Genomic DNA, 25,988 nt, shown 5'->3' with positions numbered 1-25,988 from the left:
TCTGCAGTACCCTGTACAACATGGCTCTGCAGTACCCTGTACAACATGGCTCTGCAGTATCCTGTACAACATGACTCTGCAGTACCCTGTACAACATGACTCTGCAGTACCCTGTACAACATGGCTCTGCAGTACACCTGTACAACATGGCTCTGCAGTACACCTGTACAACATGGCTCTGGAGTACCCTGTACAACATGGCTCTGCAGTACCCTGTACAACATGGCTCTGCAGTACCCTGTACACCTGTACAACATGGCTCTGCAGTACCCTGTACAACATGGCTCTGTAGTACCCTGAACACCTCTACAACATGGCTCTGCAGTACCCTGTACACCTGGCCTATATACCTGTACAACATGGCTCTGCAGTACCCTGTACACCTGGCCTAGACACCTGTACAACATGGCTCTGCAGTACCCTGTACAACATGGCTCTGCAGTACCCTGTTCAACATGGCTCTGCAGTACCCTGTACACCTGGCCTAGACACCTGTACAACATGGCTCTGCAGTACCCTGTACCACATGGCTCTGCAGTACCCTGTACAACATGGCTCTGTAGTACCCTGTACAACATGGCTCTGCAGTACCCTGTACAACATGGCTCTGCAGTACCCTGTACAACATGGCTCTGCAGTACCCTGTACAACCTGGCTCTGCAGTACCCTGTACAACATGGCTCTGTGGTACACCTGTATAACATGGCTCTGCAGTACCCTGTACAACATGGCTCTGCAGTACCCAGAACACCTGGCCTATACACATGTACAACATGGAAGTATCGTACCCTGTACACCTGTTCAACATGGCTCTGCAGTACCCTGTACACCTGGCCTATACACATGTACAACATGGAAGTATCGTACCCTGTACACCTGTATAACATGGCTCTGCAGTACCCTGTACACCTGGCCTTTACACATGTACAACATGGAAGTGTCGTACCCTGTACACCTGTTCAACATGGCTCTGTAGTACCCTGTACACCTGGCCTTTACACATGTACAACATGGAAGTGTCATACCCTGTACACCTGTTCAACATGGCTCTGTAGTACCCTGTACACCTGGCCTATACACCTGTTCAACATGGCTCTGCAGTACCCTGTACACCTGTACAACATGGCTCTGCAGTACCCTGTACAACATGGCTCTGTAGTACCCTGAACACCTCTACAACATGGCTCTGCAGTACCCTGTACACCTGGCCTATATACCTGTACAACATGGCTCTGCAGTACCCTGTACACCTGGCCTAGACACCTGTACAACATGGCTCTGCAGTACCCTGTACAACATGGCTCTGCAGTACCCTGTTCAACATGGCTCTGCAGTACCCTGTACACCTGGCCTAGACACCTGTACAACATGGCTCTGCAGTACCCTGTACCACATGGCTCTGCAGTACCCTGTACAACATGGCTCTGTAGTACCCTGTACAACATGGCTCTGCAGTACCCTGTACAACATGGCTCTGCAGTACCCTGTACAACATGGCTCTGCAGTACCCTGTACAACATGGCTCTGCGGTACCCTGTACAACATGGCTCTGTGGTACACCTGTATAACATGGCTCTGCAGTACCCTGTACAACATGTCTCTGCAGTACCCAGAACACCTGGCCTATACACATGTACAACATGGAAGTATCGTACCCTGTACACCTGTATAACTTGGCTCTGCAGTACCCTGTACACCTGGCCTTTACACATGTACAACATGGAAGTATCGTACCCTATACACCTGTACAACATGGCTCTGTAGTACCCTGTACACCTGGCCTATACACCTGTACAACATGGCTCTGTAGTACCCTGTACACCTGGCCTATACACCTGTACAACATGGCTCTGTAGTACCCTGTACACCTGTACAACATGGCTCTGTAGTACCCTGTACACCTGGCCTATACACCTGTACAACATGGCTCTGTAGTACCCTGTACACCTGTACAACATGGCTCTGTAGTACCCTGTACAACAACATGGCTCTGCAGTACCCTGTACAACAACATGGCTCTGCAGTACCCTGTACACCTGTTCAACATGGCTCTGTAGTACCCTGTACACCTGTTCAACATGGCTCTGCAGTACCCTGTACACCTGTTCAACATGGCTCTGTAGTACCCTGTACACCTGTTCAACGTGGCTCTGTAGTACCCTGTACACCTGTTCAACATGGCTCTGCAGTACCCTGTACCACATGGCTCTGTAGTACCCTGTACACCTGTTCAACATGGCTCTGCAGTACCCTGTACCACATGGCTCTGTAGTACCCTGTACACCTGGCCTATACACCTGTACAACATGGCTCTGTAGTACCCTGTACACCTGGCCTATACACCTGTACAACATGGCTCTGTAGTACCCTGTACACCTGGCCTAGACACCTGTTCAACATGGCTCTGCAGTACCCTGTACACCTGTTCAACATGGCTCTGCAGTACCCTGTACCACATGGCTCTGTAGTACCCTGTACACCTGGCCTATACACCTGTACAACATGGCTCTGTAGTACCCTGTACACCTGGCCTATACACCTGTACAACATGGCTCTGTAGTACCCTGTACACCTGGCCTAGACACCTGTTCAACATGGCTCTGCAGTACCCTGTACACCTGTTCAACATGGCTCTGCAGTACCCTGTACAACATGGCTCTGTAGTACCCTGTACACCTGGCCTATACACCTGTACAACATGGCTCTGTAGTACCCTGTACACCTGGCCTAGACACCTGTACAACATGGCTCTGTAGTACCCTGTACACCTGGCCTATACACCTGTACAACATGGCTCTGTAGTACCCTGTACACCTGGCCTAGACACCTGTTCAACATGGCTCTGCAGTACCCTGTACACCTGTTCAACATGGCTCTGTAGTACCCTGTACACCTGGCCTAGACACCTGTTCAACCTGGCTCTGTAGTACCCTGTACACCTGTACAACATGGCTCTGCAGTACCCTGTACCACATGGCTCTGTAGTACCCTGTACACCTGTTCAACATGGCTCTGTAGTACCCTGTTCACCTGGCCTATACACCTGTACAACATGGCTCTGCAGTACCCTGTACCACATGGCTCTGTAGTACCCTGTACCACATGGCTCTGTAGTACCCTGTACACCTGGCCTATACACCTGTACAACATGGCTCTGTAGTACCCTGTACAACATGGCTCTGTAGTACCCTGTACACCTGGCCTATACACCTGTACACCATGGCTCTGTAGTACCCTGTACACCTGTTCAACATGGCTCTGTAGTACCCTGTACAACATGGCTCTGTAGTACCCTGTACAACATGGCTCTGTAGTACCCTGTACACCTGGCCTATACACCTGTACACCATGGCTCTGTAGTACCCTGTACACCTGTTCACCTTGGTCAAGGCTGCTCTACTCACCAGCTTGTTAGTGAAGGGTGTTGACTCAGAGGGTACCATGTCGTAATATGGAGGCTGCAGAGGAAGCTTCTTGTCCAGGGTAAGCACCTAAACAGGAAACACCACAGCTCAGAGTGGAGTAATGTGAAAATGGAGACGCCATAGAAATATCATCAGTAGAACAGACCTAGTCACTCAGACCACAGTGATTTCACTTGTTCTTATTGGTATACAATATATGTCTATTACCACAGGATGGATGGAGGGTCATAAATCAAATGTCAATCATTAATAAAGCCCTTCTTACATCAGCAGATGTCAAAGTACTATAACGAAACCCAGCCTAAAACCCCAAACAGCAAGCAATGCAGGTGTAGAGGCACAGTGGCTAGGAAAAACTCCCTAGAAAGAGAGAAACCTAGGAAGAAACCTAGAGAGGAACCAGGCTCTGAGGGGTGGCCAGTCCTCTGGCTGTGCTGGGTAGAGAGGAAGCAGGGTCCAAGGGGATGCCAGTCCTCTGGCTGTGCTGGGTAGAGAGGAAGCAGGGTCCAAGGGGATGCCAGTCCTCTGGCTGTGTCGGGTGGAGATTAAGAGTACATGGCCTTTAAGGCCAGATCGTACTTCTAGGTGTTCAAACGTTCACAGATGACCAGCAGGGTTGTACAGTGTGCAACAGGTCAGTATCTCAGGAGTAAATATCAGTTTACTTTTCATAGCCGATCATTCAGAGTGTCTCTACCGCACCTGCTGTCTCTAGAGAGTTGAAAACAGCAGTTCTTTAAAACACAGGCTTCCAGGGAAGGCAATTTTAGGGATTCACCATGTTTTATCAAAATGTACAGCTAGGTGTCGTCCACATAGCAGAGAAAGTTGACATTGTGTTTCTTAATGACATCAGCAAGATGTAGAATATATAGTGAAAACAGTAGTGGTCCTAAAATGGATCCTTGAGGAACGCTGAAACGTAAATCAAATCAAAGTTTATTTGTCAGGTGTAGTAGACCTTACAGTGAAATGCTTACTTACAGGCTCTAACCAATAGTGCAAAAAAGGTATTAGGTGAACAATCTGTAGGTAAAGAAATAAAACAGTAAAAAGACAGGCTATATACAGTAGAGAGGCTATAAAAGGAGCAAGGCTATAAACAGACACTGGTTAGTCAGGCTGATTGAGGTAGTATGTACATGTAGATATGGTGTGACTATGCATATGATGAACAGAGAGTAGCAGTAGCGTAAAAGAGGGGTTGGCGAGCGGTGGGTGGGACACAATGCAGAAACGTACAATTGATTTGTACCTTTGACAAACCATCCACAGAGACTAACTAATATATATTTCCGACAGATCCAATCTAAACCAGGCAATAACTTTTTCATGTGGACCAATTAGGTTTTTCAATCTCTCCAAAAGAATGTTGTGATCGATGGTGTCAAAAGCAGCACTATGGTCTAGTACAGGGTGGGCAACTCCTGATTGGCGTCACACTGTTTTCCATCCCTAGCGAACACAGCTGATTAATAAACTAATTGCATTCTAAACTGAAGATCATGATTAGGTGATTATTGGAGTCAGGTGTGTTAGCTGGGGCTGGGGCAAAGCTGTGTCACCAATCAGGCCCTCGAGGACTGGAGTTGCCTAACCCTGGTCTGGGTCTGACACCATTAAAATATAATTTACAACCTTCACAAATGCAGTCTCAGTGCTATAATGGGTCTAAAACCAGACTGAAGCATTTCCTATACATTGTTTGTCTTCAGGAAGGCAGTGAGTTGCTATGCAACAGAATTTTCAAAAATGTTTGAGAGTAATGGGATATTAAATATAGGCCGATAGTTTTTTATATTTTCTGGGTCAAGGTTTGGCTTTTCCAAGAGAGGCTTTATTACTGCCACTTTTAGTGAGTTTGGTACACATCCGGTGGATAGAGAGCCATTTAAACTGTTCAACATAGGAGGGCCAAGCACAGGAAACAGCTCTTTTAGTAGTTTAGTTAAGAGAGGGTCCAGATTGTCTAACCCAGGTGATTTGTAGAGATCCAGATTTTCCAGTTCTTTCAGAACATCAGACATCTGGATTGGGGTGAAGGAGAAATGGGGGAGGCTTGGGCAAGTTGCTGTGGGGGGTGCAAGGCTGTTGCCGAAGAGAAAAATGCTTATTAAAATGATGGTGGTAGTGACAGTGTTTCCTAGCCTCGGTGCAGTGGGCAGCTGGGGAGGAGGCGCTCTTATTCTCAGTGAACTTCACAGTGTCCCAAAACTAATTGGAATTAGTGCTACAGGATACACATTTCTTTCCTAACTGACTATGTATATTGGTTACTGACTACCCTGAAAAGTTGCGTATCATGGGGGCTATTCGATGCTAATGCAGAACACAGGATGTTAATGTGATGGTCAAGGGCAGTCAAGTCTGGGGTGAACCAAGCGCAATATTGGTTCTTAGTTCTCCATTTTTTGAACGGGGCTTATTTAAGATGGTGAGGAAAACACTTAAAGAGCAACCAGGCATCCTCTACTCTGGATCCTGAACACCTGACCTGACACCTGGGATGAGATCGAAATCCTTCCAGGATACCCGGGCCAGGTCGATTAGAGAGGCCTGCTCGCTGAAGTGTTTTTTGGGAGCATTTGACAGTGATGAGGGGTGGTCGTTTGACCGCAGACCGATTACGGACGCAGGCAATGAGGCAGTGATTGCTGAGGTCCTGGTTGAAGACAGCAAAGGTGTATCTGGCTTCCTGGTAAGGCAAGGGCTGATTTCAAGGTTTTACTGTTAACCCTACAAAGGACTACAGGGGCTTGCTCCTACCTATCTTTCCGATTTGGTCCTGCCATACATACCTACACGTAAGCTACTGTCACAAGACGCAGGCCTCGTTGCAGTCCCTAGAATTTCTAAGCAAACAGCTGGAGGCAGGGCCTTCTCCTATAGAGCTCCATTTTTATGGAATGGTCTGCCTTGTCTCAGGATGGTAAGTTGGTGGTTGAAGATATCCCTCTAGCGTGTGGGGGCTGTGCTTTGGTAAAGTGGGTGGGGTTATATCCTGCCTGTTAGGCCCTGTCCGGGGATATCGTCAAATGGGGCCACAGTGTCTCCCGACCCCTCTTGTCTCAGCCTCCAGTATTTATGCTGCATGAGTTTGTGTCGGGGGGTTAGGGGCAGTCTGTTATATCTGGAGTATTTCTCATGTCTTAACCGGTGTCCTGTGTGAATTTAAGAATGCTCTCTAATTCTTTCTTTCTCTCTCTCTCAGAGGAACTAAGCCATAAGAACATGCCTCAGGACTATCTGGCATGATGACTCCTTGCTGTCCCCAGTCCACCTGGCCATGCTGCTGCTCCAGTTTAAACTGTTCTGCCTGCGGCTATGGAACCCTAAGACAGCAGGAGGGGTAGACATACTCTGAATGATCGGCTATGAAAAGCCAACTGACATTTACTCCTGAGGCGCTGACCTGTTGCACCCTCTACAACCACTGTGATTATTATTATTTGACCCTGCTGGTCATCTATGAACATTTGAACATCTTGGCCATGCTCTGTTATAATCTCCACCCGGACAGCCAGAAGAGGACTGGCCACCCCTCAGAGCCTGGTTCCTCTCTAGGTTTCTTCATAGGTTCTGGCCTTTCTAGGGAGTTTTTCCTAGCCACCGTGCTTCTACACCTGCATTGCTTGCTGTTTGGGGTTCTAGGCTGAGTTTCTGTATAGCACTTTGTGACATCAGCAGAAGTTATAAGGGCTTGATAAATACATTTGATTGATATTTAGAGTGCAGGTTGGTCAGGATTATATCTATGGGAGTGGTGCTGGGGGCGCAGGGCCTGGGTTAACCTCCACATGACAAGAGGAACAGAGGAGGAGTAGGATATGGGAATGTCTAAAGGCTTTAAGAACTGATCGTCTAGTGCTGTCGGGACAGAGAGTAAAAGGAGCAGATTTATGGACATGGAAGAATAGATTCAAAGCATAATGTACAGACAAGGGTATGGTAGGATGTGAGTACAGTGGAGGTGAACCTAGGCATTGAGTGACAATGAGAGGTGGTCTCTAGAGGCACCAGTTTAGCCAGGTGGGGTCACCGCATGTGTGGGGGATGGAACAAAAGGGCCATGTAAGGCTTGTTGGGTAGGGCTAGGGGCTCTACAGTGAAATAAGACAATCACTAACCAAAACAGCAATAGACAAGGCATATTGACATTAGACAGGGGCATGTGTAGCCGAGTGAGCATAGAGTCCAAAGAGTAGCAATAGATGAGTCAGTGAGCCAATTCAGCAGTTACTACTATGCTAGGCAAGCAGAAGACACTGCGATTCAGACAGACATTTAACATTTAAGTCATTTAGCAGACGCTCTTATCCAGAGCGACTTACAAATTGGTGCATTCACCTTATAACATCCAGCGGAACAGTCACTATACAATAGTGCATCTAAATCTTAAGAGGGGGGGGGGGGTGAGAAGGATTACTTATCCTATCCTAGGTATTCCTTAAAGAGGTGGGGTTTCAGGTGTCTCCGGAAGGTGGTGATTGACTCCGCTGTCCTGGCGTCGTGAGGGAGTTTGTTCCACCATTGGGGGGCCAGAGCGACAGCTAGCAGGCCGGAACTAGCAGATAGGCCTCCAGCGACGTCGCAACGCAAGAGCCACCTCGGACGATTACGTCGACAGACCAGTTGTGATGGATCGGTGGGGCTCCGTGTCAGCAATAAACGGTCCAGGCCAATTTGCAAAAGAGGTATTAAAGCCCAAGAATTGGCTGGTGGACCTCTTCGGCTAGCCTGGAGGCTAGCTCAAGGCTAACTGGTGCTTGCTTCTTGACAAAGACGTTAGCCAGGAGTAGCCAATTGATATCAGCTAGCTAGCTGTGATGATCTGGTGTAATGATTCAGCGCTTGCGGTAGGAATCCGGAGATGTGGTAGAGAAATCTGTCCGATATGCTTTGGATTGATATCGCGCTGTGCAGACTGGCAGGTATTGACCGAGCTGAGGCTGGCTGGTGACCGAGTTAACAGTGAAGACCGCTAGCAGTGGCTAACTGACTACTAGCTGCTAGTTAGCTGGCTAGCTTCTGATGGGGGTTCCGGTTCTAAAGTATAAAAATAGCAGATCCATACCACATTGGGTGAGGCGGGTTGCAGGAGAGTATATTCAGTCTGTAGATGGAAAGTGAGATTAAAATATATACAAAATATGTAAGAATAAAAACAAGGGTAAAAAAATAATATGTACACGGGACAAGACAAAACTCACGTCCGACTGCTGTGTCATCTTGGAAGACTTAAAGACAGGAGGCAAACCAACTGGAGGTGTTAAACCTTCATCTATCAAAACCAAAGGAGCACTGGGCCAGCCACTCTTAAACAGCACCTGGGCCTTCAGAGGTGAAACACCTTCCCACTAACGAGATGACAACCCGTACAGGTGTAACACATACTGACTAACGAGGTGACAACCAGTACAGGTGTAACACTTACTGACTAACGAGGTGACAACCAGTACAGGTGTAACACATACTGACTAACGAGGTGACAACCAGTACAGGTGTAATGAGTTATAAACCTCAGCCTGTAACAATAAGGTTACTGTCAACATCTTGTTGTGAAAGATGTTTGTTTGTGTGTTTGTGTTGCGCGCCGCTGTATACAGTATACAATATTCCTCAGTAAATGTCTCTGAAAACAATCTGTATGTCCTTTTCTTTCTAACGCGCCAATATTAAAGATTCCCTGTGACTGGTGGAGGAAAAGGGAAGTTAAGTTGAGAGAGAAGATAACAGCATCCTATCATATTTTGTTCCAGTGCTGGAGAGAGCAGAATGAGTTTGTTGATGTGTCAGGCTGGTGTTTAGCATGGAGAAGAGTTATAGCTAATGATTTGATGTGAGGTGCTCTTTTAGCAAAGACAGTTTCAAAATAGATTTTCCTTGGCTATGTCATAATTCAGATAAATATCTATTCAGAAAAAGAGTGAATAAGCTTTTCTGAAGATGTCTTTAGATGTGAGAAAAAGGGGAAAAGACGCTATGCCACTTCTTGGTTTTATATAATGGTCTAATGTTACTCACGCCATATTTTGTATATGATAAGCTATCACTGCATGTCTAACATCATTCACTTTTATGGCACTATTCAGCATTACTCTATACATTCATAGGTTGCACCTCCGTCACTCAGTCACTGTTATGCACGTTCTCAAGCCACCCTCTACTGGTGGAGCCATAGTGGTGCTCTAGAGATGTGATAAGCCCAGTCATTCTGGACAGAGGCTAACGACTGTTTGTTTATTCTACATTTACACTAGAAATACAATGCCATTGATAAAGTAGTTAAATAATTAGAAGGAAACAACTTTGGCAGCATTATCATGTCGTCAAATGTATTTTACACAGATGGGAATGTTGTCATTAGCTAGCAAATCGACAAAACAAAAAAAATGCTAGCAATGCTAACGTTAGCTAACTAAAATCCAGTGTCTTCCCCTCAATCTTAGCTCGCTAGCTAACGTTATACTGCATCTAAAGTCAATCTGGCGACATCAAAATGATGACAAAATGTTTTCCTACTATGTCTTCTTTTGAATGGCATTTTATTTCCAAGCCTGATGTACTTCTGATCATCTTAATCAGCGCTCATTAACAATGCGTCCAAAATTAACGTTGAACACAATACTGTGACTAAACATGCAACCAAAGAATAGATCTCCTCACAACACAGGAAAACAGAGAGGAAAAGAGGGATTTACAGTACAGAGAGAGAATACAAGAGGACACCGTTTATTATATGATCCACACAATCAATGTTCCCTCAAAAAATAAACAATTGGCCATTGAGCAAATTTCAGGTCTGCTGAGCGCAAACTTGAACGTGTGAAAATTCTGTGCAACTTCTGGCATGAGTTTATTGTGAACACTGAGACGGTACCCGCTTTAAGTTACAGTTATAACAGTGGCCAAGTAGACTACTGTGGCTGTTTGATCATAATGTAGGCCTGCCAGAGTGGCCTAGCATCAAAAACAATGGACAAATGCATCCCATAACATTTTAACATGGACATAGCTGTTCTATCATTCAACCTACAGTAGCAGCCAATGTGTGGTGTTCAATATAGGCCTACATTCAAATCGGGATAAAGTGACTATGCATTGATAATTAACAGCGAGTAGCAGCTGTATAAAAACAAAGGGGGTGAATGTAAATAGTCCGGGTGGCCATTTGATTAATTGTTCAGCAGTCCTATGGCTTGGGGGTAGAAGCTGTTAGGGAGCCTTTTGGACCTAGACTTGGTGCTCCAGTACCGCTTGCCGTGCGATAGCACAGAGAACAGTCTATGATTTGGGTGACTGGAGTCTTGGACGATTTTTTGGGCCTTCCTCTGACACCACCAAGTATATAGGTCCTGGATGGCAGAAAGCTTTGCCCCAGTGATGCACTGGGCCACACGTACTATCCTGTGTAGCACCTTGTAGTTGGAGGCCGAGCAGTTGTCGTACCAGGCAGTGATGCAACCGGTCAGGATGCTCTCAATGGTTCAGCTGTATAACCTTTTGAGAATCTGGGGACCCATGCCAAATCTTTTCAGTCTCCTCAGGGGGAAAAGGTGTTGTCGTGCCCTCTTCATGACTGTCTTGATGTGTTTGGAATGTTTGTTGGTGATGTGAACACCAAGGAACTTGAAACTCTCAACCTGTCCCGTCAATGTTAATGGGGGCCTGTTCAGCCCTCCTTTTCCTGTAGTCCACGATCAGCTCCATTGTCTTGCTCAGATTGAGTGAGAGGTTGTTGTCTTTGACCTCCTCCCTATTGGCTGTCACATCATTGTCGGTGATCAGGCCTAGCACTGTTGTGTCATCAGCAAAACTTAAACTTAACCATGGTGTTGAAGTCATGCTTGGCCACGCAGTCGTGGGTGAATAGGGAGTGCAGGCTCACGTCAATGGGCAGATCACGGCTAGGTTTCCCTTTGTAGCCCGTAATAGTTTAAGCCCTGCCACATCCGACGAGTGTCAGAGCTGGTGTAGTAGGATTCAATCTTAGCCCTGTATTGACGCTTTGCTTGTTTGATGGTTCGTCAGAGGGCATAGCGGACCCGGTTATTACCGAGGGGCTTTCTACTGGGCCCACCCACAATCACAGCCATACTCTGGACCTGGTTATTACCGAGGGGCTTTCTACTGGGCCCACCCACAATCACAGCCATACTCTGGACCTGGTTATTACCGAGGGACTTTCTACTGGGCCCACCCACAATCACAGCCATACTCTGGACCTGGTTATTACCAAGGGACTTTCTACTGGGCCCACCCACAATCACAGCCATACTCTGGACCTGGTTATTACCGAGGGGCTTTCTACTGGGCCCACCCACAATCACAGCCATACTCTGGACCTGGTTATTACCGAGGGACTTTCTACTGGGCCCACCCACAATCACAGCCATACTCTGGACCTGGTTATTACCAAGGGACTTTCTACTGGGCCCACCCACAATCACAGCCATACTCTGGACCTGGTTATTACCGAGGGACTTTCTACTGGGCCACCCACAATCACAGCCATACTCTGGACCTGGTTATTACCAAGGGGCTTTCTACTGGGCCCACCCACAATCACAGCCATACTCTGGACCTGGTTATTGCCTTGGGGCTTTCTCCTGGGCCCACCCACAATCACAGCCATACTCTGGACCTGGTTATTACCAAGGGACTTTCTACTGGGCCCACCCACAATCACAGCCATACTCTGGACCTGGTTATTACCAAGGGACTTTCTACTGGGCCCACCCACAATCACAGCCATACTCTGGACCTGGTTATTACCGGCAAAACACACACACATTACACACATTATACATATATATATCATTTTTTTTATCCCAGCCCCTATCCCCACAGGAGGCCTTTTGGTAGGCCGTCATGGTACATAATAATTATTTCTTAACTGAGAAGTTAAAAGGTGTTTTAGCAGCTAAAACTTTCAGATTATTATTATTATTATATTTAAAAAATATGTAAATTAGCTTTTTCAAAAATTTGAGGAGGATCTTACCTGGATGTCATCGGATGTCAAGTGGCCCTTCAAATCACTGCTCCTCTTTTTGGGTGGGGGAGGGGCCGGCTTGTGGGCGGGCGGGAGGTCGGTCCTGTTATCACAGAGGGGTGAGGAGAAAAACATGACACTCTGCACAGTGAGGGCTTTCCACCTCTACCGTTCCAGCCCGCTCACACCACTCAACCTGTATGACTGCAGTAATGACAAGCTGTCTGGCTGCACTTGCCTTGGTCTCTCTCTCCCTCTTCCCTCCATCGTTAGGACGGAGTTCTGACAGACATCAACCATCGTGTTCCGACCGACCGTGGGGCCAGCAGCAGCCATTTCCTGTTTGTCCACCTTTTCTGCCCCTTTGAATGACTGCTCTAATGAGACCAGACCGGACTGCGATTGGCTGATTGGACTCTGAGGTGAGGGGATGAGGGGAGGGAGGGAGGGGTGTGATGGTGCAGGGAGACTGACCATTATGAGTCAAGTCCTCAGGACGAACAGGCTGTGTAGTCCGCTAGTTTCTAGTATCTCACACTGAACACCGTAACATGGATATACTCTGGCTCAATCTGACTTCCTGATCTCTTCCTGGGACTGATACTGTATGTCTCTGTAGTTAATCATTTTAGACTGCTGTTATTGTTGTTGTTTTAATCAAAGTTCTTTGAGCGCTTTTTCAACTTTTCACCACAGGCAAACTACAGACAAGCCTTCCAGATCAAACAGGCTAGGACAATACAACCCCTGATGCTGCCCCGACAGGTTGGGACATTAATACCCCTGATGCTGCCCCAACAGGGTCGGACATTAAACTACCTGATGCTGCCCCAACAGGGTGGGACATTAATACCCCTGATGCTGCCCCAACAGGGTAGGACATTAAACTACCTGATGCTGCCCCAACAGGGTCGGACATTAAACTACCTGATGCTGCCCCAACAGGGTCGGACATTAAACTACCTGATGCTGCCCCAACAGGGTGGGACATTAAACTACCTGATGCTGCCCCAACAGGGTAGGACATTAAACTACCTGATGCTGCCCCAACAGGGTCGGACATTAAACTACCTGATGCTGCCCCAACAGGGAGGGACATTAAACTACCTGATGCTGCCCCAACAGGGTGGGACATTAATACCCCTGATGCTGCCCCAACAGGGAGGGACATTAAACCACCTGATGCTGCCCCAACAGGGTGGGACATTAATATCCCTGATGCTGCCCCAACAGGGTGGGACATTAAACTACCTGATGCTGCCCCAACAGGGTCGGACATTAAACTACCTGATGCTGCCCCAACAGGGAGGGACATTAAACTACCTGATGCTGCCCCAACAGGGTGGGACATTAATACCCCTGATGCTGCCCCAACAGGGAGGGACATTAAACTACCTGATGCTGCCCCAACAGGGTGGGACATTAATACCCTGATGCTGCCCCAACAGGGAGGGACATTAAACTACCTGATGCAGCCCCAACAGGGTGGGACATTAAACTACCTGATGCTGCCCCAACAGGGAGGGACATTAAACTACCTGATGCTGCCCCAACAGGGAGGGACATTAAACTACCTGATGCTGCCCCAACAGGGAGGGACATGAAACTACCTGAATGAACCAGAAGACAGAGAGAGCTATGTACCTATACATACACAAAGGTGATATCTGCACTGAATAAAAATCTAAATGCAACATGTAAAGTGTTGGTCCCAGGTTTCATGAGCTGAAATAAAAGATACCAGAAATGTTCCAAACAAACAAAAAGCTTATTTCTCAAATTTTGTGCCCAGATTTATGAACATCTCTGTTAGTGAGCATTTCTCCAGACACCTGAGAGGTGTGGTATATGTAGAAGCTGATTAAACAGCACAATCATTACGCAGGTGCACGTTGTGCTGAGGACAATAAATGGCCACTCCAAAAGTTGTCACACAACACAATGCCACAGATGTCTCAAGTTTTGAGCGTGCATTTGGCATGCTGACTGTAGGAATGTCCAACAGTGCTATTGCCAAATAATTTAATGTTAATTTCTCTACCATAAGCCACCTCCAACATTGTTTTAGGAAATTTGGCAACACGTCCAAACGGCCTCACAACCGCAGACCAAGTGTAGGGCGTTGTGTGGGCGAGCACTATGCTGATGTCAACGTTGTGAACAGAGTGCCCGGTGGTGGTAGGGTTATTGTATGGGTAAGTATAAGCTAAGGACAATGAACACAATTGCAACATTCCACAGGCCACAATCAACAGCCTGATAAACTCTGTGCAAAGGAGACGTGTCACACTAAATGAGGCAAATGGTGGTCACACCAGATACTGACTGGTTTTCTGATCAAATCAAATAGTTTTAGTCACATGCTCTGAATACAACAGGTTACAGTGAAATGCTTACTTACGAGCCGCTAACCAACAATGCAGTTTAAAAATGTACAGATAAGAATAAGAGATAAAATAACAAGTAAAATAAGAGCAGCAGTGAAATAACCATAGCGAGACTACATACAGGGGGGGTACCGGGAACAGAGTCAATGTCCCGGGGGAATGGTTAGTGGAGGTAATATGTACATGTAGGTAGAGTTATTAAAGTGACTATGCATAGATGATAATAACAGAGAGTAGCAGCGGTGTAAAAGAGGGGGGAATGCAAATAGTCTGGGTAGCCATTTGATTAGATGTTCAGGAGTCTTATGGCTTGGGGGTAGAGGCTGTTTAGAAGCCTCTTGGACCAAGGCTTGGCGCTCCGGTACTGCTTGCTGTGCGGTAGCAGAGAGAACAGTCTATGACTAGGGTGGCTGGAGTCTGACAATTTTTAGGGCCTTCCTCTGATACAGGTCCTGGATGGCAGGAAGCTTGGCCCCAGTGATGTACTGGGCCGTTCGCACTACACTCTGAAGTGCCTTGCGGTTGGAGGCTTAGCAGTTGCCATACCAGGCAGTGATGGTGTAGCTGTAAAACCTTTTGAGGTTGTGAGGACCCATGCCAAATCTCCTGAGGGGGAATAGGTTTTGTCATGCCATCTTCACAGTTGTCTTGGTGTGCTTGGACCATGTCAGTTTGTTGGTGATGTGGACGCCATGGAGCTTGAAGCTCTCAACCTGCTCCACTGCAGCCCCGTCGATGAGAATGGGGGCGTGCTCGGTCCTCTTTTTCCTGTAGTCCTCCTCTGCCTCTGCTTTGTCTTGATCACATTGAGGGAGAGGATGTTGTTCTGGCACCACACTGCAAGGTCTCTGACCTCCTCCCTATAGGCCGTTTCGTCGTTGTCGGTGATCAGGCCTACAACTGTTGTGTCATCGGCAAACTTAATGATGGTGTTGGAGTCGTGCCTGGCCATGCAGTCATGATCGAACAGGGAGTAGAGGAGGGGACTGAGCACGCACCCCCGAGGGGCCCCTGTGTTGAGGATCAGCATGGTAGTGTTGTTACCTCCCCTCACCACATGGGGACGGCCGTCAGGAAGTCTAGGATCCAGTTACAGAGGGAGGTGTTATTGCCTACCCTCACCACATGGGGGCGGCCGTCAGGAAGTCTAGGATCCTGTTGCAGAGGGATGTGTTTAGTCCTAGGATCCTTAGCGTATTGATGAGCTTTGAGGGCACTATGGTGTTGAACGCTGAGATGTAGTTAATTAATAATATTCTCACATAGGTGTTCCTTTTGTCCAGGTGGGAAAGGGCAGTGTGGAGTGCAATAGAGAATGCATCATCTGTGGATCTGTTGGGGGAAGGGTGTATGCAAATTGAGTGGGTCTAGGGTTTCTGGGATAATGGTGTTGATCTGGACCATGACGATCCTTTCAATGCACTTCATGGCTGCAGACGTTAGTGCTACGGGTCAGTAGTCATTTAGGCAGATTACCCTAGTGTTCTTAGGCTCAGGGACTATGGTGGTCTGCTTAAAACATGTTGGGATTGCAGACTCAGGGTTGAAAATGTTGTTCAGTTGGTCAGCACATAAACAAAATACTGCAGAGTTTCCTAGTCGCGATGCTGCCATCTCTGTCGGCACCGGTATATGGCGAACCCTTTTTGGTTACAGGTAAAGCTTTGGAAAGGTTTCTACATGCACCCAATAATGGTTCTTCAAAGGGTTCTTCTATGGGGAATAAAGGTTTTATACTGAACAAAAATATACACTCAACATGCAACAATTTAAAAAATGTATGTTCATATCATTTTAACACAACAAACATTTATGGATGCACAATTGAGAGCATCCTGTCGGGCTGTATCACCACCTGGTACGGCAACTGCGTCGCCCACAACCACCTACACCACCCGATGTCACAGGAAGGCCATAAAGATCATCAAGGACATCAACCACCCGAGCCACTGCCTGTTCACCCTGCTATCATCCAGAAGGCGAGGTCAGTACAGGTGCATCAAAGCTGGGACCGAGAGACTGAAAAACAGCTTCTATCTCAAGGCCTGTTAAACAACCACCACTAGTCAGCTTCATCTCAAGGCCATCAGACTGGTAAACAGCCATCACTAACACATCAGAGTTATAGATTAGGAATCACTGGCCACTCTTATAAATGGATCACTAGCCATTTTAATAATGTCTCCGTATCTTGCATTACTCATCTCATGTGTGTAAACTGTACTCTATACTATTCTACGGTATTTTAGTCACTTTAATTGTGTGTGAATGTTGCATCCCCCATCTCATATGTATATACTGTACTCTATACTGCGCCACTGTATCTTAGTGCAATGCCGCTCTGACATACATGTACAGTATATATTCTTAATCCATTCCTTACTTAGATGTATGTGTAGTTAGGGTATATGTTGTGAAATCTTTAGACATTACTTGTTAGATATTCATGCAATGTCAGAGCTAGAAGCACAAGCATTTCGGTACCCGCAATAACATCTGCTAAATATGTGTATGTGACCAAAGACATCTGATTATTATTATTTTATTTTTTTGAAGAACCATTTTGGAACCATTTTTTCTAAGAGTGTACAAGCATTCTCTCTCCCCCCACCCTTTACATTGACAACACACGATCACACACACGCAAGTAACATGACCAAGGAAATAACCAACACGAACTGTCTGGAAATAACCAACACGAATTGTCTGGAAATAACCAACACAAACTGTCTGGAAACAACCAACACGAACTGTCTGGAAATAACCAACAAGAACTGTCTGGAAATAACCAACAAGAACTGTCTGGAAATAACCAACAAGAACTGTCTGGAAATAACCAACAAGAACTGTCTGGAAATAACCAACACGAACTGTCTGGAAACAACCAACAAGAACTGTTTGGAAATAACCAACACGAACTGTCTGGAAATAACCAACACGAACTGTCTGGAAATAACCAACACAAACTGTCTGGAAACAACCAACACAAACTGTCTGGAAACAACCAACAAGAACTGTCTGGAAACAACCAACAAGAACTGTCTGGAAATAACAGACACAAACTGTCTGGAAACAACCAACACGAACTGTCTGGAAATAACCAACAAGAACTGTCTGGAAATAACCAACACGAACTGTCTGGAAATAACCAACAAGAACTGTCTGGAAATAACAAACACAAACTGTCTGGAAACAACCAACACGAACTGTCTGGAAATAACCAACACGAACTGTCTGGAAATAACCAACACGAACTGTCTGGAAATAACCAACACGAACTGTCTGGAAATAACCAACAAGAACTGTCTGGAAATAACCAACACAAACTGTCTGGAAATAACCAACACAAACTGTCTGGAAATAACCAACACGAACTGTCTGGAAACAACCAACAAGAACTGTCTGGAAATAACCAACACGAACTGTCTGGAAACAACCAACACGAACTGTCTGGAAATAACCAACACAAACTGTCTGGAAATAACCAACACGAACTGTCTGGAAACAACCAACACGAACTGTCTGGAAATAACCAACAAGAACTGTCTGGAAATAACCAGCACGAACTGTCTGGAAACAACCAACACGAACTGTCTGGAAATAACCAACACGAACTGTCTGGAAATAACCAACAAGAACTGTCTGGAAACAACCAACACAAACTGTCTGGAAATAACCAACACAAACTGTCTGGAAATAACCAACACAAACTGTCTGGAAACAACCAACACAAACTGTCTGGAAATAACCAACACGAACTGTCTGGAAACAACCAACACGAACTGTCTGGAAATAACCAACACGAACTGTCTGGAAACAACCAACACGAACTGTCTGGAAATAACCAACAAGAACTGTCTGGAAACACGGAAATAACCATCATGAACTTCCTCCCATGTCCAGGAATCCACCTTACTATGCTGCTTGGTCGGTTGGTGGTGGGAAGTTCTGTCACGGTTGGCTGAAGGACTGGACCAAAGTGCAGCATGGTAAGTGTACATTTTCTCTTTATTAAAAATGATGCCAACAAAACAAAAGACCAAAACCAAACCGTGAAGCTTTGGGCTATATGCCCTGAACAAAGACAAACTGTGAAGCTTTGAGCTATGTGTCCTGAACAAAGACAAACCGTGGAGCTTTGGGCTATGTGCCCTGAACAAAGACAAACCGTGAAGCTTTGAGCTATGTGTCCTGAACAAAGACAAACCGTGAAGCTTTGGGCTATGTGCCCTGAACAAAGACAAACCGTGAAACTTTGGGCTATATGCCCTGAACAAAGACAAACCGTGAAGCTTTGAGCTATGTGCCCTGAACAAAGACAAACCGTGAAGCTTTGGGCTATGTGCCCTGAACAAAGACAAACCGTGAAGCTTTGGACTATGTGCCCTGAACAAAGACAAACCGTGAAGCTTTGAGCTATGTGCCCTGAACAAAGACAAACCGTGAAGCTTTGAGCTATGTGTCCTGAACAAAGACAAACCGTGAAGCTTTGGGCTATGTGCCCTGAACAAAGACAAACCGTGAAGCTTTGGGCTATGTGCCCTGAACAAAGACAAACCGTGAAGCTTTGGGCTATGTGCCCTGAACAAAGACAAACCGTGAAGCTTTGGGCTATGTGCCCTGAACAAAGACAAACCGTGAAGCTTTGGCCTATGTGTCCTGAACAAAGACAAACCGTGAAGCTTTGAGCTATGTGCCCTGAACAAAGACAAACCGTGGAGCTTTGGGCTATGTGCCCTGAACAAAGACAAACCGTGAAGCTTTGGGCTATGTGCCCTGAACAAAGACAAACCGTGAAGCTTTGGGCTATGTGCCCTGAACAAAGACAAACCGTGAAGCTTTGGGCTATGTGCCCTGAACAAAGACAAACCGTGAGGCTTTGGGCTATGTGTCCTGAACAAAGACAAACCGTGAAGCTTTGGGCTATGTGCCCTGAACAAAGACAAACCGTGAAGCTTTGGGCTATGTGCCCTGAACAAAGACAAACCGTGAGGCTTTGGGCTATGTGTCCTGAACAAAGACAAACCGTGAAGCTTTGGGCTATGTGCCCTGAACAAAGACAAACCGTGAAGCTTTGGGCTAGGTGCCCTGAACAAAGACAAACCGTGAAGCTTTGGGCTATGTGCCCTGAACAAAGACAAACCGTGAAGCTTTGGGCTATGTGCCCTGAACAAAGACAAACCGTGAAGCTTTGGGCTATGTGCCCTGAACAAAGACAAACCGTGAAGCTTTGGGCTATGTGCCCTGAACAAAGACAAACCGTGAAACTTTGGGCTATGTGCCCTGAACAAAGACAAACCGTGAAGCTTTGAGCTATGTGCCCTGAACAAAGACAAACCGTGAAGCTTTGGGCTATGTGTCCTGAACAAAGACAAACCGTGAAGCTTTGGGCTAGGTGCCCTGAACAAAGTCAAAGTTACCTTCCCACAAAACAGGTGGGGGAAAAGGGTACCTAAGTATGGTTCTCAATCATAGACAACGATAGACAGCTGTCCCTGATTGAGAACCATACCAGGCCAAGACATAGAAATACAAAACATAGAAAAAAGGACATAGAATGCCCACCCTAGTCACACCCTGGCCTAACCAAAATAGAGAATAAAAAGCCTCTCTATGGCCAGGGCGTGATACCTTTGTAGTAGTAGTAGTAGTAACAATAGTAGTAGTGGGATATGTTTTCCATAGGTGGAGGAATTAGCTAGTTACTGACGCTACAGTACCGTGTTGGAATTTAAATTCCCAGAATAACATAAGGATATCTACTGAGAGTAAGTTACACGCTGTCGTGTTTAAACTTGCCTCCACAATTAACTGGTCTTGTTGTGAACTCAGACCTACATCAACAGCTAACAATGTGCATCTCCACTAATGGGAGAAAACAACACTTTGATCAACAACACCAGCAACCTGAAGTTGCATGAGGTAACATCTCTGATCAGTCACAACAACAACTTCTGTAGTGTGTATGTACATAAAGCTACATAGGAAGGAGAAGCAGCCAGTCAGCGTGACTTTGTGATAGGAAGACACAAATGAAAAACAACAAACAGCTGTAGCCCCAGCTCACCAGAGCATTGTGGAGACCAAGCAATGACCAGGAAGAGAAACAGAGGAGCAGAGAACCATGAGTTACCACCAGTTCCCTCTGCTCTCTACTGAACAGCTGTGGTTCAACCAGTTCCCTCTGCTCTCTACTGAACAGCTGTGGTTCAACCAGTTTCCTCTGCTCTCTACTGAACAGCTGTGGTTCAGCCTGTTCCCTCTGCTCTATACTGAACAGCTGTGGTTCAACCAGTTCCCTCTGCTCTCTACTGAACAGCTGTGGTTCAACCAGTTCCCTCTGCTCTCTACTGAACAGCTGTGGTTCAACCAGTTCCCTCTGCTCTATACTGAACAGCTGTGGTTCAACCAGTTCCCCCTGCTCTCTACTGAACAGCTGTGGTTCAACCAGTTCCCTCTGCTCTCTACTGAACAGCTGTGGTTCAACCAGTTTCCTCTGCTCTATACTGAACAGCTGTGGTTCAACCAGTTCCCTCTGCTCTCTACTGAACAGCTGTGGTTCAACCAGTTCCCTCTGCTCTCTACTGAACAGCTGTGGTTCAGCCAGTTCCCTCTGCTCTCTACTGAACAGCTGTGGTTCAACCAGTTTCCTCTGCTCTCTACTGAACAGCTGTGGTTCAACCAGTTCCCTCTGCTCTATACTGAACAGCTGTGGTTCAGCCAGTTCCCTCTGCTCTCTACTGAACAGCTGTGGTTCAACCAGTTTCCTCTGCTCTATACTGAACAGCTGTGGTTCAACCAGTTCCCTCTGCTCTCTACTGAACAGCTGTGGTTCAACCAGTTCCCTCTGCTCTCTACTGAACAGCTGTGGTTCAACCAGTTTCCTCTGCTCTCTACTGAACAGCTGTGGTTCAACCAGTTCCCTCTGCTCTCTACTGAACAGCTGTGGTTCAACCAGTTCCCTCTGCTCTCTACTGAACAGCTGTGGTTCAACCAGTTTCCTCTGCTCTATACTGAACAGCTGTGGTTCAACCAGTTCCCTCTGCTCTCTACTGAACAGCTGTGGTTCAACCAGTTCCCTCTGCTCTATACTGAACAGCTGTGGTTCAACCAGTTCCCTCTGCTCTATACTGAACAGCTGTGGTTCAGCCAGTTCCCTCTGCTCTCTACTGAACAGCTGTGGTTCAACCAGTTTCCTCTGCTCTATACTGAACAGCTGTGGTTCAACCAGTTCCCTCTGCTCTCTACCGAACAGCTGTGGTTCAGCCAGTTCCCTCTGCTCTCTACTGAACAGCTGTGGTTCAACCAGTTCCCTCTGCTGTCTACTGAACAGCTGTGGTTCAACCAGTTCCCTCTGCTCTCTACTGAACAGCTGTGGTTCAACCTGTTCCCTCTGCTCTCTACTGAACAGCTGTGGTTCAACCAGTTCCCTCTGCTCTATACTGAACAGCTGTGGTTCAACCAGTTCCCTCTGCTCTATACTGAACAGCTGTGGTTCAACCAGTTCCCTCTGCTCTCTATTGAACAGCTGTGGTTCAGCCAGTTCCCTCTGCTCTCTACTGAACAGCTGTGGTTCAGCCAGTTCCCTCTGCTCTCTACTGAACAGCTGTGGTTTAACCAGTTCCCTGCTCTCTACTGAACAGCTGTGGTTCAACCAGTTTCCTCTGCTCTATACTGAACAGCTGTGGTTCAACCAGTTTCCTCTGCTCTATACTGAACAGCTGTGGTTCAACCAGTTCCCTCTGCTCTCTACTGAACAGCTGTGGTTCAGCCAGTTCCCTCTGCTCTATACTGAACAGCTGTGGTTCAACCAGTTCCCTCTGCTCTATACTGAACAGCTGTGGTTCAACCAGTTCCCTCTGCTCTCTACTGAACAGCTGTGGTTCAACCAGTTCCCTCTGCTCTCTACTGAACAGCTGTGGTTCAGCCAGTTTCCTCTGCTCTATACTGAACAGCTGTGGTTCAACCAGTTCCCTCTGCTCTATACTGAACAGCTGTGGTTCAACCAGTTCCCTCTGCTCTATACTGAACAGCTGTGGTTCAACCAGTTCCCTCTGCTCTCTACTGAACAGCTGTGGTTCAGCCAGTTCCCTCTGCTCTCTACTGAACAGCTGTGGTTCAGCCTGTTCCCTCTGCTCTATACTGAACAGCTGTGGTTCAACCAGTTCTCTCTGCTCTCTACCGAACAGCTGTGGTTCAACCAGTTCCCTCTGCTCTCTACCGAACAGCTGTGGTTCAGCCAGTTCCCTCTGCTCTCTACCGAACAGCTGTGGTTCAACCAGTTCCCTCTGCTCTCTACTGAACAGCTGTGGTTCAACCAGTTCCCTCTGCTCTATACTGAACAGCTGTGGTTCAACCAGTTCCCTCTGCTCTCTACTGAACAGCTGTGGTTCAACCAGTTCCCTCTGCTCTCTACTGAACAGCTGTGGTTCAACCAGTTTCCTCTGCTCTATACTGAACAGCTGTGGTTCAACCAGTTCCCTCTGCTCTCTACTGAACAGCTGTGGTTCAACCAGTTCCCTCTGCTCTCTACTGAACAGCTGTGGTTCAGCCAGTTCCCTCTGCTCTCTACTGAACAGCTGTGGTTCAACCAGTTTCCTCTGCTCTCTACTGAACAGCTGTGGTTCAACCAGTTCCCTCTGCTCTATACTGAACAGCTGTGGTTCAGCCAGTTCCCTCTGCTCTCTACTGAACAGCTGTGGTTCAACCAGTTTCCTCTGCTCTATACTGAACAGCTGTGGTTCAACCAGTTCCCTCTGCTCTCTACTGAACAGCTGTGGTTCAACCAGTTCCCTCTGCTCTCTACTGAACAGCTGTGGTTCAAACAGTTTCCTCTGTTCTATACTGAACAGCTGTGGTTCAACCAGTTCCCTCTGCTCTCTACTGAACAGCTGTGGTTCAACCAGTTCCCTCTGCTCTATACTGAACAGCTGTGGTTCAACCAGTTCCCTCTGCTCTATACTGAACAGCTGTGGTTCAGCCAGTTCCCTCTGCTCTCTACTGAACAGCTGTGGTTCAACCAGTTTCCTCTGCTCTATACTGAACAGCTGTGGTTCAACCAGTTCCCTCTGCTCTCTACCGAACAGCTGTGGTTCAGCCAGTTCCCTCTGCTCTCTACTGAACAGCTGTGGTTCAACCAGTTCCCTCTGCTGTCTACTGAACAGCTGTGGTTCAACCAGTTCCCTCTGCTCTCTACTGAACAGCTGTGGTTCAACCTGTTCCCTCTGCTCTCTACTGAACAGCTGTGGTTCAACCAGTTCCCTCTGCTCTATACTGAACAGCTGTGGTTCAACCAGTTCCCTCTGCTCTATACTGAACAGCTGTGGTTCAACCAGTTCCCTCTGCTCTCTTTTGAACAGCTGTGGTTCAGCCAGTTCCCTCTGCTCTCTACTGAACAGCTGTGGTTCAGCCAGTTCCCTCTGCTCTCTACTGAACAGCTGTGGTTTAACCAGTTCCCTCTGCTCTCTACTGAACAGCTGTGGTTCAACCAGTTTCCTCTGCTCTATACTGAACAGCTGTGGTTCAACCAGTTTCCTCTGCTCTATACTGAACAGCTGTGGTTCAACCAGTTCCCTCTGCTCTCTACTGAACAGCTGTGGTTCAGCCAGTTCCCTCTGCTCTATACTGAACAGCTGTGGTTCAACCAGTTCCCTCTGCTCTATACTGAACAGCTGTGGTTCAACCAGTTCCCTCTGCTCTCTACTGAACAGCTGTGGTTCAACCAGTTCCCTCTGCTCTCTACTGAACAGCTGTGGTTCAACCAGTTCCCTCTGCTCTCTACTGAACAGCTGTGGTTCAGCCAGTTTCCTCTGCTCTATACTGAACAGCTGTGGTTCAACCAGTTCCCTCTGCTCTATACTGAACAGCTGTGGTTCAACCAGTTCCCTCTGCTCTATACTGAACAGCTGTGGTTCAACCAGTTCCCTCTGCTCTCTACTGAACAGCTGTGTTTCAGCCAGTTCCCTCTGCTCTCTACTGAACAGCTGTGGTTCAGCCTGTTCCCTCTGCTCTATACTGAACAGCTGTGGTTCAACCAGTTCTCTCTGCTCTCTACCGAACAGATGTGGTTCAACCAGTTCCCTCTGCTCTCTACCGAACAGCTGTGGTTCAGCCAGTTCCCTCTGCTCTCTACCGAACAGCTGTGGTTCAGCCAGTTCCCTCTGCTCTATACTGAACAGCTGTGGTTCAGCCAGTTCCCTCTGCTCTATACTGAACAGCTGTGGTTCAACCAGTTCCCTCTGCTCTATACTGAACAGCTGTGGTTCAACCAGTTCCCTCTGCTCTCTACTGAACAGCTGTGGTTCAACCAGTTCCCTCTGCTCTATACTGAACAGCTGTGGTTCAACCAGTTCCCTCTGCTCTCTACCGAACAGCTGTGGTTCAACCAGTTCCCTCTGCTCTCTACTGAACAGCTGTGGTTCAACCAGTTCCCTCTGCTCTCTTTTGAACAGCTGTGGTTCAGCCAGTTCCCTCTGCTCTCTACTGAACAGCTGTGGTTCAGCCAGTTCCCTCTGCTCTCTACTGAACAGCTGTGGTTTAACCAGTTCCCTCTGCTCTCTACTGAACAGCTGTGGTTCAACCAGTTCCCTCTGCTCTCTACCGAACAGCTGTGGTTGAACCAGTTTCCTCTGCTCTATACTGAACAGTCCATCATGAGCTCCATGACCTCGGACTCAGAAATTTCAGCTCTTGCCAGCCCCATGCAGTCAGCCCCAGGCAGTCTTTACCTCTTCCGAATAGCTTTTCAAGTCTCTCTCTTTTGTTGTCACTCATTCTGCAAACTAGAAGACTGTTCCTATAATACACAAATTAACTAAAATCTTCATTTGGTAAGTCAAAAGGTCAAACCAGTTGACTGTAACAGAATATTTTTTTTTTTTTTTAAATGGACCCCACAGTACTCTTCTGAGACTCCATCTTGAAGACCTTCCTCCTCCACGGTCGGCACACTACAGAATGCTCAGGGAGGTTCAGGGGGGATAGCCAGGTAAACACATGAGTAATCCCTAAACAGAAAATAACAGGGATTTTACAAAAATGGAAAATTACTTTTAGGGACACGTTGACAAAAAAAGTAGCTGATATTGGGATCCCTGGTTTGAGGTAAAGCACATTTTCTAAAGAGAATATTCAAGTAAGATCAGTCTGACAGTTTGTCAAGCAGGTTTATGCCTTGATCAA

At 46.9% G+C, this 25,988-nt stretch overlaps 1 protein-coding gene across 1 annotated transcript in view; it reads right to left on the bottom strand.

The window, feature by feature from the left end:
• nectin1b (nectin cell adhesion molecule 1b) overlaps positions 1-25,988 on the bottom strand; it is a 419,153-nt gene that overhangs the window by 32,536 nt on the left and 360,629 nt on the right. The window contains exons 8-9 of the mRNA XM_052468740.1: positions 12,430-12,523; positions 3,405-3,491 (exon numbers count right to left, since the gene is read on the bottom strand). Coding sequence (XP_052324700.1) covers positions 3,405-3,491; positions 12,430-12,523 — 181 coding nt within the window. The remainder of the gene's footprint in view (positions 1-3,404; positions 3,492-12,429; positions 12,524-25,988) is intronic.

The sequence above is a fragment of the Oncorhynchus keta genome, chromosome 18 (assembly GCF_023373465.1).
Source record: "Oncorhynchus keta strain PuntledgeMale-10-30-2019 chromosome 18, Oket_V2, whole genome shotgun sequence".
Classification (NCBI taxonomy): domain Eukaryota; kingdom Metazoa; phylum Chordata; class Actinopteri; order Salmoniformes; family Salmonidae; genus Oncorhynchus; species Oncorhynchus keta.
Note: the sequence above shows the minus strand (reverse complement) of the source record. Positions and strands in the feature narration are given on the sequence as shown.